Source organism: Equus asinus, chromosome 8, assembly GCF_041296235.1.
Source record: "Equus asinus isolate D_3611 breed Donkey chromosome 8, EquAss-T2T_v2, whole genome shotgun sequence".
NCBI classification, from domain to species: Eukaryota; Metazoa; Chordata; class Mammalia; order Perissodactyla; family Equidae; genus Equus; species Equus asinus.
In genome coordinates, this window is record NC_091797.1 from 38,016,857 (window position 1) to 38,029,272 (window position 12,416).

The window sequence follows — 12,416 nt, forward strand, 5'->3', positions numbered from 1 at the left end:
ACTTTGCAGTCACTTAAAATCTCCTCCTGTCTCTGGTTTAAAGGAATCTCCAGTCTTCCTTCCATTTGGGGCAGGCCTAGCTTATTACAGGCCAGGCATTGTTCTAAGCACAAAAAACACAGCTAATGCTCACAACATCCCTATCTACCATTACTATCTCTGTTTATAGATTGGGAAAGTCAGACACAGAGAGGTTAAGTAACTTACCAAGGTCACCCCACTAGTAAGTGGTAAAACCAGGATTATGAACCCAAGTAACCTGGATGGAGAGTCTGTGGATCTAACCACTATGAGAGACTGTGAATGAGGGCTGGGAGGAAACAAAAAGAAGGAAAGCCAGGGAGAATAGAGTCCCTGAAGCCAGGGACTAGAGGGTGTCTGGAAATGGGGAACAGCATAAGCCTGGTTGCCTGAGAGGCCACGGAAAATGGAAAACGGTAGCTGGTGGGGCGCACTGCAGGAGGGGGAATCTCCAGCTGCTTTTGCAGGAGCAATCTCAATGGCTTTGTTGTCAGTTTGCCGCCTACAATGTGTTAAGCATGAGTGGGAGGTGAGGACTAGAGTCAGAGATAGGCGGGTTTTCTTTCAAGAAGTTTGGCCTTGAAGGGGAGGAAAGAGAGTGCAGGCAGTTGGAGCCAGGCAAGGACCAGGGGCAGCCGCTGCTTTCTCCAACCAAGTGCCCAGGCTACGTTCTGCTTTTTGATGTTTCTGAGAGAAACTGAAGGTCCTCCTGCCCAGAGCTCTAAGGGCTCTGAGAAAGCCCTGCTTTCTTCTAAATTTTAATGTCAATTTTATGCCAGCTGTTTAGCACATCAGAGCATTGATGCAGTACCAGCATCCTACGGGATTTAAAGATTTAGCCTTAGTTCTTAGTCTCTTCTTATTTCTTATGATGCAGAGCCTGTCGTCCTTTCTTTGTCCTTCCCTTATCCGCCTCCCACGAGCGGAGGCAAAGACGTGGTTGCTAACGTGTTAACTCGGGGACAACCACCGAGAGGCGATTCCTAGAGAGCCCAGGAAGTGGCACTGATTCCCACCGAGGCTTCCTGTGCCCCAACCTCAATTTTTCTCCCGCATTTGGTGGGTATTCACTCTTCACTAGGACATCCTTTGAGGATACTTATTGTGGATTTCGGCGTGGGGTGCAGAGAAGGACGCTGCAAAGGCAAGGACTGCAAGGAGAAATCTGTGCAGCTGCGCCCCAGGGGTGTCCTGGGCACGGGGAAGGGGACCACTTGCAGTTTTACTGGCTAACACTGATTTCCCACCGTTCAAGAATTTTCTCGAGAAATACAGCTCCCAGCTAAAGTGAGGCCCAAGAACTGCCTTGGCCCAGGATGGCCAGAGAATCGAAGGAAAGCGCAGCCTTGGACCCCCAATCTGCAGAGGACTTAACAGGGATCTTAACGGTGAAAGTGGAGAAGGAGGAAGCCTCCGCCTTGGCCGCAGAGGTGGGCGCACCCGGCAGCCCCGCTCCGGGCCCCGAGCGCTTGCGCCAGCGCTTCCGGGGCTTCCGCTACCCCGAGGCTGAGGGGCCCCGCGAGGCGCTGAGCCGGCTCCGGGAGCTCTGCCGACTGTGGCTGCGGCCCGAGATGCACAGCAAGGAGCAGATCCTGGAGCTGCTGGTGCTGGAGCAGTTCCTGACCATCCTGCCGGGGGACCTCCAGACCTGGGTGCGGGAGCAGCATCCCGAGAGCGGGGAGGAGGTGGTAGTGCTGTTGGAGTATTTGGAGAGGCAGCTGGATGAGCCGATGTCGCAGGTAGAGAGAACAGGTTTAGTATCTGAGAGGTGTGGTCTGTTTCTTGCTGAAATCTCAAGATCCAAGCGAGAGGCATTTCTTTAAGATCAGAAGTTCTCAATCTCTTTTTGTGTCATGAACCTCTTTGGCAGTAAGGTGAAGTCCAGGGATAATAATATTTTGAAATACATAAGGAAAATATAAAGGATTACAAAAGTACTCAACTATATTGAAATACAGTTAGCAAGGCATTAAACAAATTTATGATAAAGTTATGTGTTTTTAAAAATTAATGCATTAAATAGTAATATCTAGGGACAGGCCCAATAACTCTGGTACAATTTTAAAGTGGTGATGAATGACTTTGACAGGCATGAATGACTTTAACACTATTTACCTGGTTGTAACGTGATGTGAAAACGTCTGCAGTTTCTATTGGTGACAGATTCCTGTGTACTGTTTCTAATACCGTGGTTTGTTGCTTCCATTCATAACTGAAGGAAATTCATAAAGGAAGCTAAATTTTGCTTAAAGGCTAGTAAAAATAATATTTTTCCTATTCCCTTTCATGGAACTCTTGAGAGGGAGTCCACCGACCACAGGGTAGGAACCCCTGGGTCATTTTTATCTGCATCTTCCTGCTTGTTGTATGAGACTGTTTTCCCTTTGCGTTATCCTGTGTCCTTGTGCCTTCTTTTCAGGGGATACATGACCACAGTAAAGGCTTCTAACCCCATAACCAGGAGCCCAAGGTTCTTGAGTTGACATTAGTGCCCCCTAGACCTGTGACAGTGAAAAATCATTTCAAGTCTCTTAGCTTCAGGCTCTTCATTCTTTATAGAGGATGTGGGACGTTCTCAGCTGCAGGTGAGCTAATGATCATGAAAATGACTTGAAAACTAATTAGTTACAAATATTCAGAAGGAAACCTGTATTTAATGAGGACGCACCATATGCTAAGCCCTGCGTTAGGTGATTTCACATACTGTGATCTTATATACTGGTTCCCCAAACCCTGTAAGCTGGAAACTATTATCCTCATTTTTCAGATAAGAAGAGATATTAGTATTATATAAGAACTTAGCACCAATTCCTAAAGAGTTTTCATAAAAGCACAAATATATTTAATGAGGGAGCACAGAGTAATGCTTAAGAGCATGGGCTCTGGAGTCATTCTGCCTAAGCTCCCATCCTAGCATTGCCACTTATTAGCTGGCTGACCTTGGGCAAGTTGCTTAAACTCTGTCCCTCAGTTTCCCCGTTACAAAAATTCAGATAATAGTAGTCCCTAGCTCGTAGAGTTGTTGTTATAAGCATTAAGTGAGTTAATATTTGTAAAGCTGTTAGAAATAGTGCCTGGAAAATAGAAAGTACTAGCACATCAAGAGCATGATAGAAGTGTTTGATGAACAAATAAATGAATGACTTCTAGGTCCCAGGTGGTGACCAGGGGCAAGAACTGCTCTGTTGCAAGATGGCAGTGTTGACACCAACTCAGAGGTCACGAAGTACCCAGTTCCAGCCGATGAAGGCTCTGCACAAGCATGAGTCTCTGGGATCCCAGTCCTTACCAGACAGGGGTGAGTATTATCTTCTGGGCAGTGTGAATTCTGCAGACTTCATCTAGTTTAATTGAAGGATCACCTGAAAGACAGATCTGTTGACACGTCCTGTATATGCCCATCACAGATCTACTTGACTTTGAGACTGCGACTAAAAGGGAAATTTCAGACAACCACAGCCTCTTCGCCTGCAGTACGGGTCCCAGCTGCCTGTCCCCAGCAGTGGGGCCAGCTGGACAGGTGGAGCCCACAGGGACCCTCCCTGGAGAGCAAAGGACTCCCCAGGGTGCTAGCCAGGGAATCCTTGCTTCGGCTATGCTCTTTCCCACGCGTGCCTGAGAAGTAGGGAGGGGTGGTAGCCAGACAAAATAAAGCCCCCAGCCAGGCAACCATAGCTTTCAGGTCTGGAGTGCATGGGAAGGGGAAAGATAGAGCTGAAACCTCAGTGTTTTCCTAAGAATATCATCTTTGGGGCAGAGGGAAGGAGATTTGAGGGACTCTGGAGAGAGAGCTGAGGTACAGAGTGGATGCTATGAAGAGCTAAAGGCTGCAGGGGAAGAAAGAGGCCTGGCAGGCCACAGAGGCAGGATCCGGGGCCTTTCTTTGGGGAACCTGGATGGAACCTGGGTTCTCCTAGTATTTTATTCATTCCTCTTTGGCAAAGCTGGGACCCGAGCCTGGTCTTCTTACTCCACACTTATGTTCTTTACGCTCTTGGATTTCACCTCTAGGTATGAAGGAGCTGTGCCCACTAGCCAGGTCCATGGGAATGGGCATTATCTGTCAGTGCTGGCGTTGGTGTGACCAAGGGACGAGCCAGGCAGCACCAGCATCCGTGCCTCCTCCACTTCCTGTGTGTGACCTGTGTTGGTCTTGGGTCAGCATGAAACAGCCAGCACTCACCTTAGGAGGCAATCTCCTTACCAGCTAAATGGGAGCTGCCTGATCCCTGGGCTCTTGGTTTGTTTGTTGGGAGTTACCAATAGACCACAGAGGAACTCTAGATTCAGAGTAGAAGAATGAGGACAGTCCAAGTAGAAGAGATGACTTTGAAAACACTAGAAGTGGGGGTCAGCGAGCTAGGATGAGGGAAACAGGAAAGAGATACTCCCTCAGGGAAAGCCTGTGGAGAGCTTTCCCAGCAAAAGCTGGAGATAGTAAATAAGACATTACTAAAATTGGTGATTTGAAAGAATTGATTTTTCAACATCAAAGTGATCTCCATTCATTTAACATATATTTATGGAGGCCCCTATATGATAGCCAGTGTTGTAGGCACCAGGGATCGAGTTGTCAGTAAGATGGATTTCTTGTTCCATCTAGTCTAGTAGGGAAGATAGTAGATAAATTAATAATACAATTTTAGATATTGGTAAGTGCTATGAAGACTATAAGGCAAAATATGTAAAGCCAGCCAGAATATTCCAGAGACTGTGGGACTGCTGCACATCAGAGTATAGATCTTAACCCTCAGTGTGTGAGTAGAACAGGGTGAAAATTGCTCAGTAGGAATATGTTCCAGGGTGTTCTCCATGTGCTGTGAACATTTGGGCAGATTCCCAAGACACGCAGCACTGGGACACACCAGCCAACATGCCATCTTTATTTCTCAGCAGCCTAAACTAACTTGTTTTCTGTCCTTTGCAAAGTTCACCTCTTATAGGAAAACCTGAAGTTCCCCTTTACTTCTCTCGAATTCGAGCAAGTTCTGTATAAGCAGACTTCCATTTCTTCCTTTCTGGACCCAGCTTCTTCTGACTCCTCTTACTTTCTTAAAACTAAAGCAGAAAGCACCCTAAGAGCTACTCAGGAGATTTTAACAATAACAACAAAAATCCTCTTGTCCCCTCTCTTAGCAAAATTCAAGAATAAGGGATTTTCAAATGGGAAGCTTTGTTTTGTTTTTATGTTGCTTTCATTTCATTCTTCCTGCTGAGGATCCTGCCCATCGATTTTGTGTATCTGCAGGAGCACAGCACATCTCTTAGGCCCTAGGATTTGAACTGGTAGGGATCAGGACGTTTAGAAGGGAGCATACTCTATAAACTTCTTGGCAGGAATTCATCAATGCAGTGTTTGAACTTGGGTTCCACAGGGCAGGGAGGCCGAATGCCAGGGTAGATCTCATCCAGAACTGCTTTCCTTCTTAGTTCTCCAGGTTCCTGGGCTTGCCGCGGGAGGGCGCTGCAGAGAAGATGCAGCCGGAGCTGCCAGGCTCTCCCCAGAGTCCCAGGTGAGCTGGAGCCCCTCTCCCTCCCCTAGCACTCAGCCTTTTTGCTTCTGTTGGATTCCTTTCTCCCCACTCCTCCCCCTTCATCCTAGATACATATGGAGTTTCAGTTTTCTCATCAATCCCAAGGCTTGTTATTGTTGGCCTTTATTTGGTGCCCAGTTAAGAGGATTTTCCTGTTTTACCTGTGGCTTGAGGGGGTGGGGGGTAGTCTGTGCTTCCCTGATAGTCTTTACCCCATCTGTTTGGTCAGCGCCTTCATCAACAGGATTTTCTTCTTCAACAAGGGCAATTTAGCAAATACCAACTGAAGATTTTGTTGTGATAGTGATTTAGTTTTGTTTTTTTTGAAGTGTCATAAACTGTGCTGTAGTGAGGGATATAAGATGTGCCCTCTGCCCTTTAGGAACTTACTCGGAGGAAGAGATCTGGCATGTTCTTTGGGTCTGAGGATTAATATTACAACCTGAACAATCTTTACTTAACTTGGATTTTAATTTCTTATCCAGTCTTTTATGTCCTGCTTGAAGATTTCAGTGTTTGAGGCTCTGTAGTATTTATGTTTTCCCTGGTTATTTTCACCTCAGACCTAGATTTCATTGTATTTTAAAAATCATTAATATAAATGAACCCCCACTACCACTTTGCCAAAGCACACCACAAATCTTTTGGAAGGTTTGGATGTGGTTCCACTCCTTTCACTGCATTGGTCCTTGTTTTCCAAATCTTTTCACTTTCTGGACTGTTTAGATATTTATATGAAAGTACTTATCCTAATGTGTGTAATATTTCTTTCCTTTGATATTTACTTTTTGGACAAAGGTATTCTTAGAGACAGGAATAAGGGTGCCACTCTTGCTCTTTTTTAAAGAGCCCCTTTATAGAGGGTGTTCCTTCATTGCATGTACCCAGCTTTGGGAATGATTTTGGGCCAGAGGAACTAGGTATGATTACTTATTGTTTCAGGGGCTGCTGAAAATGGAAGATGTGGCCCTGACCCTCACTCCTGGGTGGACTCAGTTGGATTCACCTCAGGTGAACTTCTTCAGAGATGAAAGGCAGAACTGTGGCGGCCTGATCTCCCTGGGTAAGACTGATGGGCACTGATTTCTCATCAGGTTTCTTGGCTTCCTATGTGTATGAGAACCTCCTGGGCTGTTAGCAGCTGTTTGAATTATGTTTGGATTCAGAACCACCGCTTCTGAACCCCAGCTCCTAACCAGCTGTGTGACTAGCTCCTTAATCCTGACCTTGCTTTCTTCTCTGCCCTGCCAGTATTCTAGTCAGTTTAAGTGGGATCAGGTAGGTATAACTCTTAGTACAGGTCTGGCTCATAGTAGATGCTTAGTAAATGTTGCTAGCCCTGACAGAAGAGGAGGCCTGAGGGGTCTCTTCAGGAAATGGGCCATGGGACCGTAGATGTGAGGGCTAGCAGTGACCTAGAGATTGACTACAGAGCCTGACATTAGAGATGAGGGTGCCTGACAAGACTGCCTGACTTGTCTGAGTTCACATAGCTCATTAGTGGCACAGTGGGGGCTCCAACTCAGATTTCCCAGCACAGAAGCCAATTTAATTTGGGGGACTGCCTCTGCCTGATGCACAGTGAGAGATGACTGCACTTTTCATTGGTTAGGGACTAATTTCTGAGTCCCCACTTTCCCTGTTTCTTACAGAAGGCTTCAGAAGTCCTTTCACTTGTCTTGTTTACTGTCACCTTCTGCTCAGCTCTTTTAGTATCTAGTCTTAGATGCATGGCCCTGCTTTACTATCCTTAGAACTTGGAGCCTCTCCATGTATCCCCAGCACCGTCCTCAGTCATCACCACCTTCCCTCCATTCCCAGTTTGTACCCGTCTTCCAGTGGCCCCATTCTCATTCTCAGGTCTCCCTCCTCCCCAGCACCCCTGTTCTCCCTCTTTATTTCCATCCTTATTCTTGCACCTCACTCTTCACCCATGGCCTATATAGACCTCTGTAATTCTTGCCTCCCTGGGACTCATCACAGAGCTTTCCTCCTTGGCAGAGCATAATTGACAGTTGCTGGCCATTTGTTATTTCAGGTGGTGAAATACAGACTAAGATCAGGGACTTGCCTCCAGATGAGGAACATCCAGAAGAGGAACCTGGGAAAATACCATCCCACCTGGGTGAAGCTGTTGGCCAGACTCCTACACGTGTAGAACCTGGTGAACAGGAGGGCAGGTTACAAAGAAAACAGAAAAATGCCACTGGGAGTAGGCGGCACTATTGTCATGAATGTGGAAAGAGTTTTGCTCAGAGTTCAGGCCTGACTAAACACAGGAGAATCCACACTGGGGAGAAACCCTACGAATGTGAAGACTGTGGCAAGACCTTCATCGGGAGCTCTGCCCTTGTCATTCATCAGAGGGTCCACACTGGTGAGAAGCCATATGAGTGTGAAGACTGTGGCAAGGTCTTTAGTCACAGTTCAAACCTTATCAAACACCAGAGAACTCACACTGGGGAGAAGCCCTACGAGTGTGATGACTGTGGGAAGACTTTCAGCCAGAGCTGCAGCCTCCTTGAACACCACAGAATCCACACCGGGGAGAAGCCGTACCAGTGCAACATGTGTGGCAAGGCCTTTAGGCGGAATTCACATCTCCTGAGACACCAGAGGATCCATGGGGATAACAACGTTCAGGATCCTGACCATGGAGAGAGCTGGGAGAGTCAGGCTAGGATGGAAAGCCAGGAGGGACATATTGAGGCTCCCGTGTCTTATAAATGTAATGAGTGTGAGAGAAGTTTCACTAGAAATAGAAGCCTTATTGAACATCAAAAAATCCACACTGGTGAGAAACCCTTTCAGTGTGATGCATGTGGAAAAGGCTTCACCCGAACTTCGTACCTTGTTCAACATCAGAGAAGTCATGTTGGGAAAAAAATTCTGTCACAGTGACTCATTGTCTTAACATGCCAAAGTTGGTGCTCATTCCTACCGAACTGAAGCCACCCTGGAGCCCTTCTGACTGCAGAAATTGTGGGCTGGGGCTTAATTTACCACTACACGTCATCGGGTGTTTGTTTGAAAAAGATAGAGTCTGGCTGAGATGAACTATCTTCTACGTGCTATAAGGTGACTGGAAAAAAGCCTTGTTTGATAGGACGCTGTGGGAGAGTTGTCTGGAAGAGGTAGGACCTGAAATAGTTTCTTCCTACCTACTGGACTTCAAAGGCGTCCAGACTGGCTCCTCACCCTCAGCCAGCACTTCATGATGTCTCCTGGGTGGGAGGCTCTGATTTGGAGACGGCTGCTCTGACTATTCATTTTGCCTATATTGAGTCCCTCACCAGTTGGTTGGATCGATGATGTCTTATACCCCCCATTGTGCCTTGCATATAGGTGCTATAAACATTTATTAAACAGACCAGTGAAATGACCTTCATAGCTCTGAAAATCTAACGTTGTCTAGATTTCTGAGGACTTTCTAACTAAGGCCATTGTGTTTGTGTCTAATTCTCTGAGTTCTACATTCTTGGTGAATCTAATGTATTTATTGCCAAGTACATAAGATAGTCAGAGTTGGGTGGAGGAGTCCATATTTCTTCACCAGCATAGTACTTATGGTAAGAATGCCTTAAACAGCTTCTTTATCATTAAGACATCGAGACTGCTCCATCCTTACCACTCCATTCTTTACTCAACATTAATCACGTTAGTTCACATTAATTTTGCTATCGTTTAAGGGGAAACCTTTCACATTCAGGTAAATAAAAATCAATTTATCAAGTCAGCTCAAAATGATTATGAATTGTGATATAAATTCTATGATGCTCAGCAGCTTGTTTCTTAGTTATCTTGGGCCTAACCAAATGCCAAGACACCATCTTTATCTTTCTTTCCCAACTTAGAGTCAACTGTGTGTCAAGGCTTATGCCAACTAAGCTTGAACTTCCTCTAGATCAGAGGATTAACACCAAATATTTATAACAAGTATCATTCATGTTTTCAAAACTGCCCTATGGGTTGGGAATAGGAAGATGGGGTCAGAGGCAACCAATGAGGATAGGAACCTGAGTATGGGCGGTAGGAAAAAAATGTTTCTTTTCAGAAATACATTGGGAATCCTGAGTATCTGACCAAGATGATTCCACAATATCCTAAGTATCAACATAAGAAGACAAGGCTCTATGTTGTGAGTTAATCACAATAAGAATTTTGTGATAGCTCGTGTTTTCACCCAAATCACCTTCTACTGAGTTCTTCAGAGGCTATCTTCTTCCTAGATGCCTAAGTGTATCTCGCCAGCTTCCAGCTTTACCAGCCTGTGCCGAGAATGGATTCTGCTTCTGATGGAATCCATAACCATGTTTTGTTCAGTCACCAGCATAGTGTTCTCTTCTGTTCCCAAATACCTTTCTGGATTCCTGCTCTGAAGTACCACAGCCGACTAGGGACTTTGCAAACCATAGAGCTCTCCCTTTATCACTTCCCTACAACCTTCCATTGCATTCACGATCCCCTCCTTGCAGTCTAATTTAAAACTTCTGTAGCTTTCCAAAATCCTGTAGACTTTCTCCAGTTAATCTTTTCTAGCTTTTTAAAATTTCCTTTTAAATTAACCTTATTTTTGTTACTTTCACAAAGCTAGCCATTTCCTTTTCTCTTCTTATCTTTATTTTTCCTAAATATTTGCTAGTAGCCTTGATCTTAGAGGCTGTTCATTTTTCTTTGGTATTTAATTGTTTCTTATGTCATGTGAAGAGATACACGTGAAAGCCTTTTACAAACCAGAAGCATTATACACGTATAACTTACTGAGATTGACAAAGGACCACTGTGCCTCCTTTCACTCTACTCCTTCTGAGCCTGAAAGACTTCTCTGTAGAGGAGGGAAATATTGTAGAAAAATACTTCGGAGTGCCTGATAATGAAAGGGATAACGCATACACGCACACGCACGTACATACTTGGGCTTAGGCTATAACCGAATTGGTAACACTTGCCCGTAAATGAGGCAGAGCCATGGTAAATGCCTCATGAGTGGTCAGCTGAAGGCTGTGGATGTTCTGAGGAGGGAAAAGTTACTTCCGGCTGTGTGCTGCTGTTATTACACGGACAAGGTGACCTGTTTGAGAGCTGAAAAGACTAACAGAGTTTGTCAAATTTAGTAAATAAGGCAAGTTTGAAGAGGCGGATACCTTATAGGGGCCTTCAGTGCCAGAGCAAGGAGTTTAAATTTTATTCACTAAGTACCAGAGAGCCCCTGACATTTTTATGGTCAAAATATTATCTGCAAAACTAACTGGAAGTATGGTGTAATTTCAAATTTAAAAATTATTTTGCAGATAGTCTATTTATAATAAGACACTTCACTTTTGTATAAAACAAAGGTGTGTTTATAAATAAGTGAATTATAAAATGAGTTTAATTCTAGCCTATTTAAAAGGATAGTAAAAACATATTATTTTCAGATAAAATCAGGTCCAGTAAAATAAGCTGCTTAAAGATATAAGCAGTATATGAAGTGGAATAAAATGCTGTTTTTCAAAATTGTTTTTAGGAGTTTTAGTGTTGATTAGTCAGCCATTCTACTTCAATTCTCCAACCAAAAGCAATGCAGAAATTCTCCATTTTCTTTTTTCTTCCTTTGTGTGAATAAGTAGCTGGTTATAGCATTTTTTTTCTACTTGGGTAGAATGAATAGTTACAATGAAAAGAGTTTTGATGAATAGTTCTCCTAGATGTGTTCTTAATTTTGGTAAACAGTATAACCCTGGAAAAGATTCTGTTTCTCTGCCTTTTCCTTTAGTGGGAAAAAAAAAAAAATAGTAGGAGTGACAGCTTACCTCACAGGGTTGAAGGATCTGCTGATACTAATAAGAAGTGCTTTGTAAATAACCTGAAGATGTTGACATTGGTAGAGAAATTGAGATTAAACATTTTATTAGCTGAAACCTCTATATATTGGAATGAAAATTGTTTAATAATAAAGACTATCTAAAAAAGTGTCCTGTAACTACATGACAGTGTTGATCTTCTTATCTTGTAACGATGTCCCAAATCATCTGTGTGGTTCCATCTCAGTTATTCGTAATGAGAACTTTAACAACTAAGTAAACTCAATTATCTACTTTTCTCTAAACCGTTTTTAGTCTATCTTTTGTCTTTCCTGACAACAGCTGAAATTGGGTCTGACAGATTCAAATAAGGAAACTTTTCTTAGCTAGCTTTGTATACGTAGCATCTATTTTGTACATTTCAAATGGAATTGTTACTAAGGAACTATTTCAGGATGACTACTTTCCTGTGGACTTTTTTGTTAACACATCACTTGTATTGTCGAAATAGCCTTTCATTTCTGCATCTACTCACATTTCTCACTTGGTTTCTGGCATTAGCGATCCCTCTCTACTTACATCAAACTAAGACCTTGGAATGTGAACATATCACGATTTCCTGCTCTCCTTTCCCAATTAATAGCTGAACTCTATGATATATTCCTGCCTGTTCCATGTATTTTGTTTATGGGAATTGGGTCATCATGTGAAATCCTCTGCACACCTTTGCGAATCCCTGTTTTTATTCCAATTTTTAAGGTTGTTCAAGATTTTCAAAATCTGAACAATCCTTATGTAACTCATTTGTATAAACGTAATAAACCATGTGGTTATTCCTTTCGTCTGAGTGAATTCTTAAACAGATAACGTGTTGCATGATTTCCATGCTGTCAGAAAATAACTGTACTTCAGTTATTAGCTAAAGCATTGAAACTTAACCATTTTCTCCCTTCTGCTCTCCCGCCAGCTCTACCCATTGGCATTAGGAGCCTGGGAAATGGAATCTGTAGCCTTGCAGACCCACTAACAGCTCAGGGTATAGAAGGGCTGAGACATGAGATAAATGACCAGCTCGCCC

The 12,416-nt window shown here is 43.9% G+C and overlaps 1 protein-coding gene across 3 annotated transcripts; it reads left to right on the top strand.

Annotated features, from left to right (window-relative positions):
- The first annotated feature begins 1,022 nt into the window (after positions 1–1,022).
- On the top strand, positions 1,023–12,178 carry ZKSCAN4 (zinc finger with KRAB and SCAN domains 4). Of its 3 annotated transcripts, none has more exons than XM_014828650.3 (5): positions 1,023–1,760; positions 3,172–3,319; positions 5,452–5,534; positions 6,498–6,618; positions 7,594–12,178. In XM_014828650.3, exons 1-5 carry the CDS (start codon positions 1,338–1,340, stop codon positions 8,454–8,456), a joined length of 1,638 nt encoding a protein of 545 aa, XP_014684136.3. In that variant the 5' UTR covers positions 1,023–1,337; the 3' UTR covers positions 8,457–12,178. The 3 variants fall into 3 exon arrangements, with proteins under 3 accessions (XP_014684136.3, XP_070371532.1, XP_070371531.1); XM_070515431.1 differs by having other exon boundaries at positions 1,642–1,773; positions 7,594–8,938; XM_070515430.1 differs by lacking the exon at positions 1,023–1,760 and adding an exon at positions 2,480–2,606 and having other exon boundaries at positions 7,594–8,938.
- Positions 12,179–12,416: the final 238 nt, after the last annotated feature.

Coding starts and splice junctions, on each gene's coding strand:
- ZKSCAN4 (XM_014828650.3), top strand. CDS start 1,338: ATGGCCAGAGAATCGAAGGAAAGCGCAGCCTTGGACCCCCAATCTGCA. Junction 1,761..3,171: donor TGGATGAGCCGATGTCGCAG/GTAGAGAGAACA, acceptor AATGACTTCTAG/GTCCCAGGTGGTGACCAGGG. Junction 3,320..5,451: donor CCAGTCCTTACCAGACAGGG/GTGAGTATTATC, acceptor TTTCCTTCTTAG/TTCTCCAGGTTCCTGGGCTT.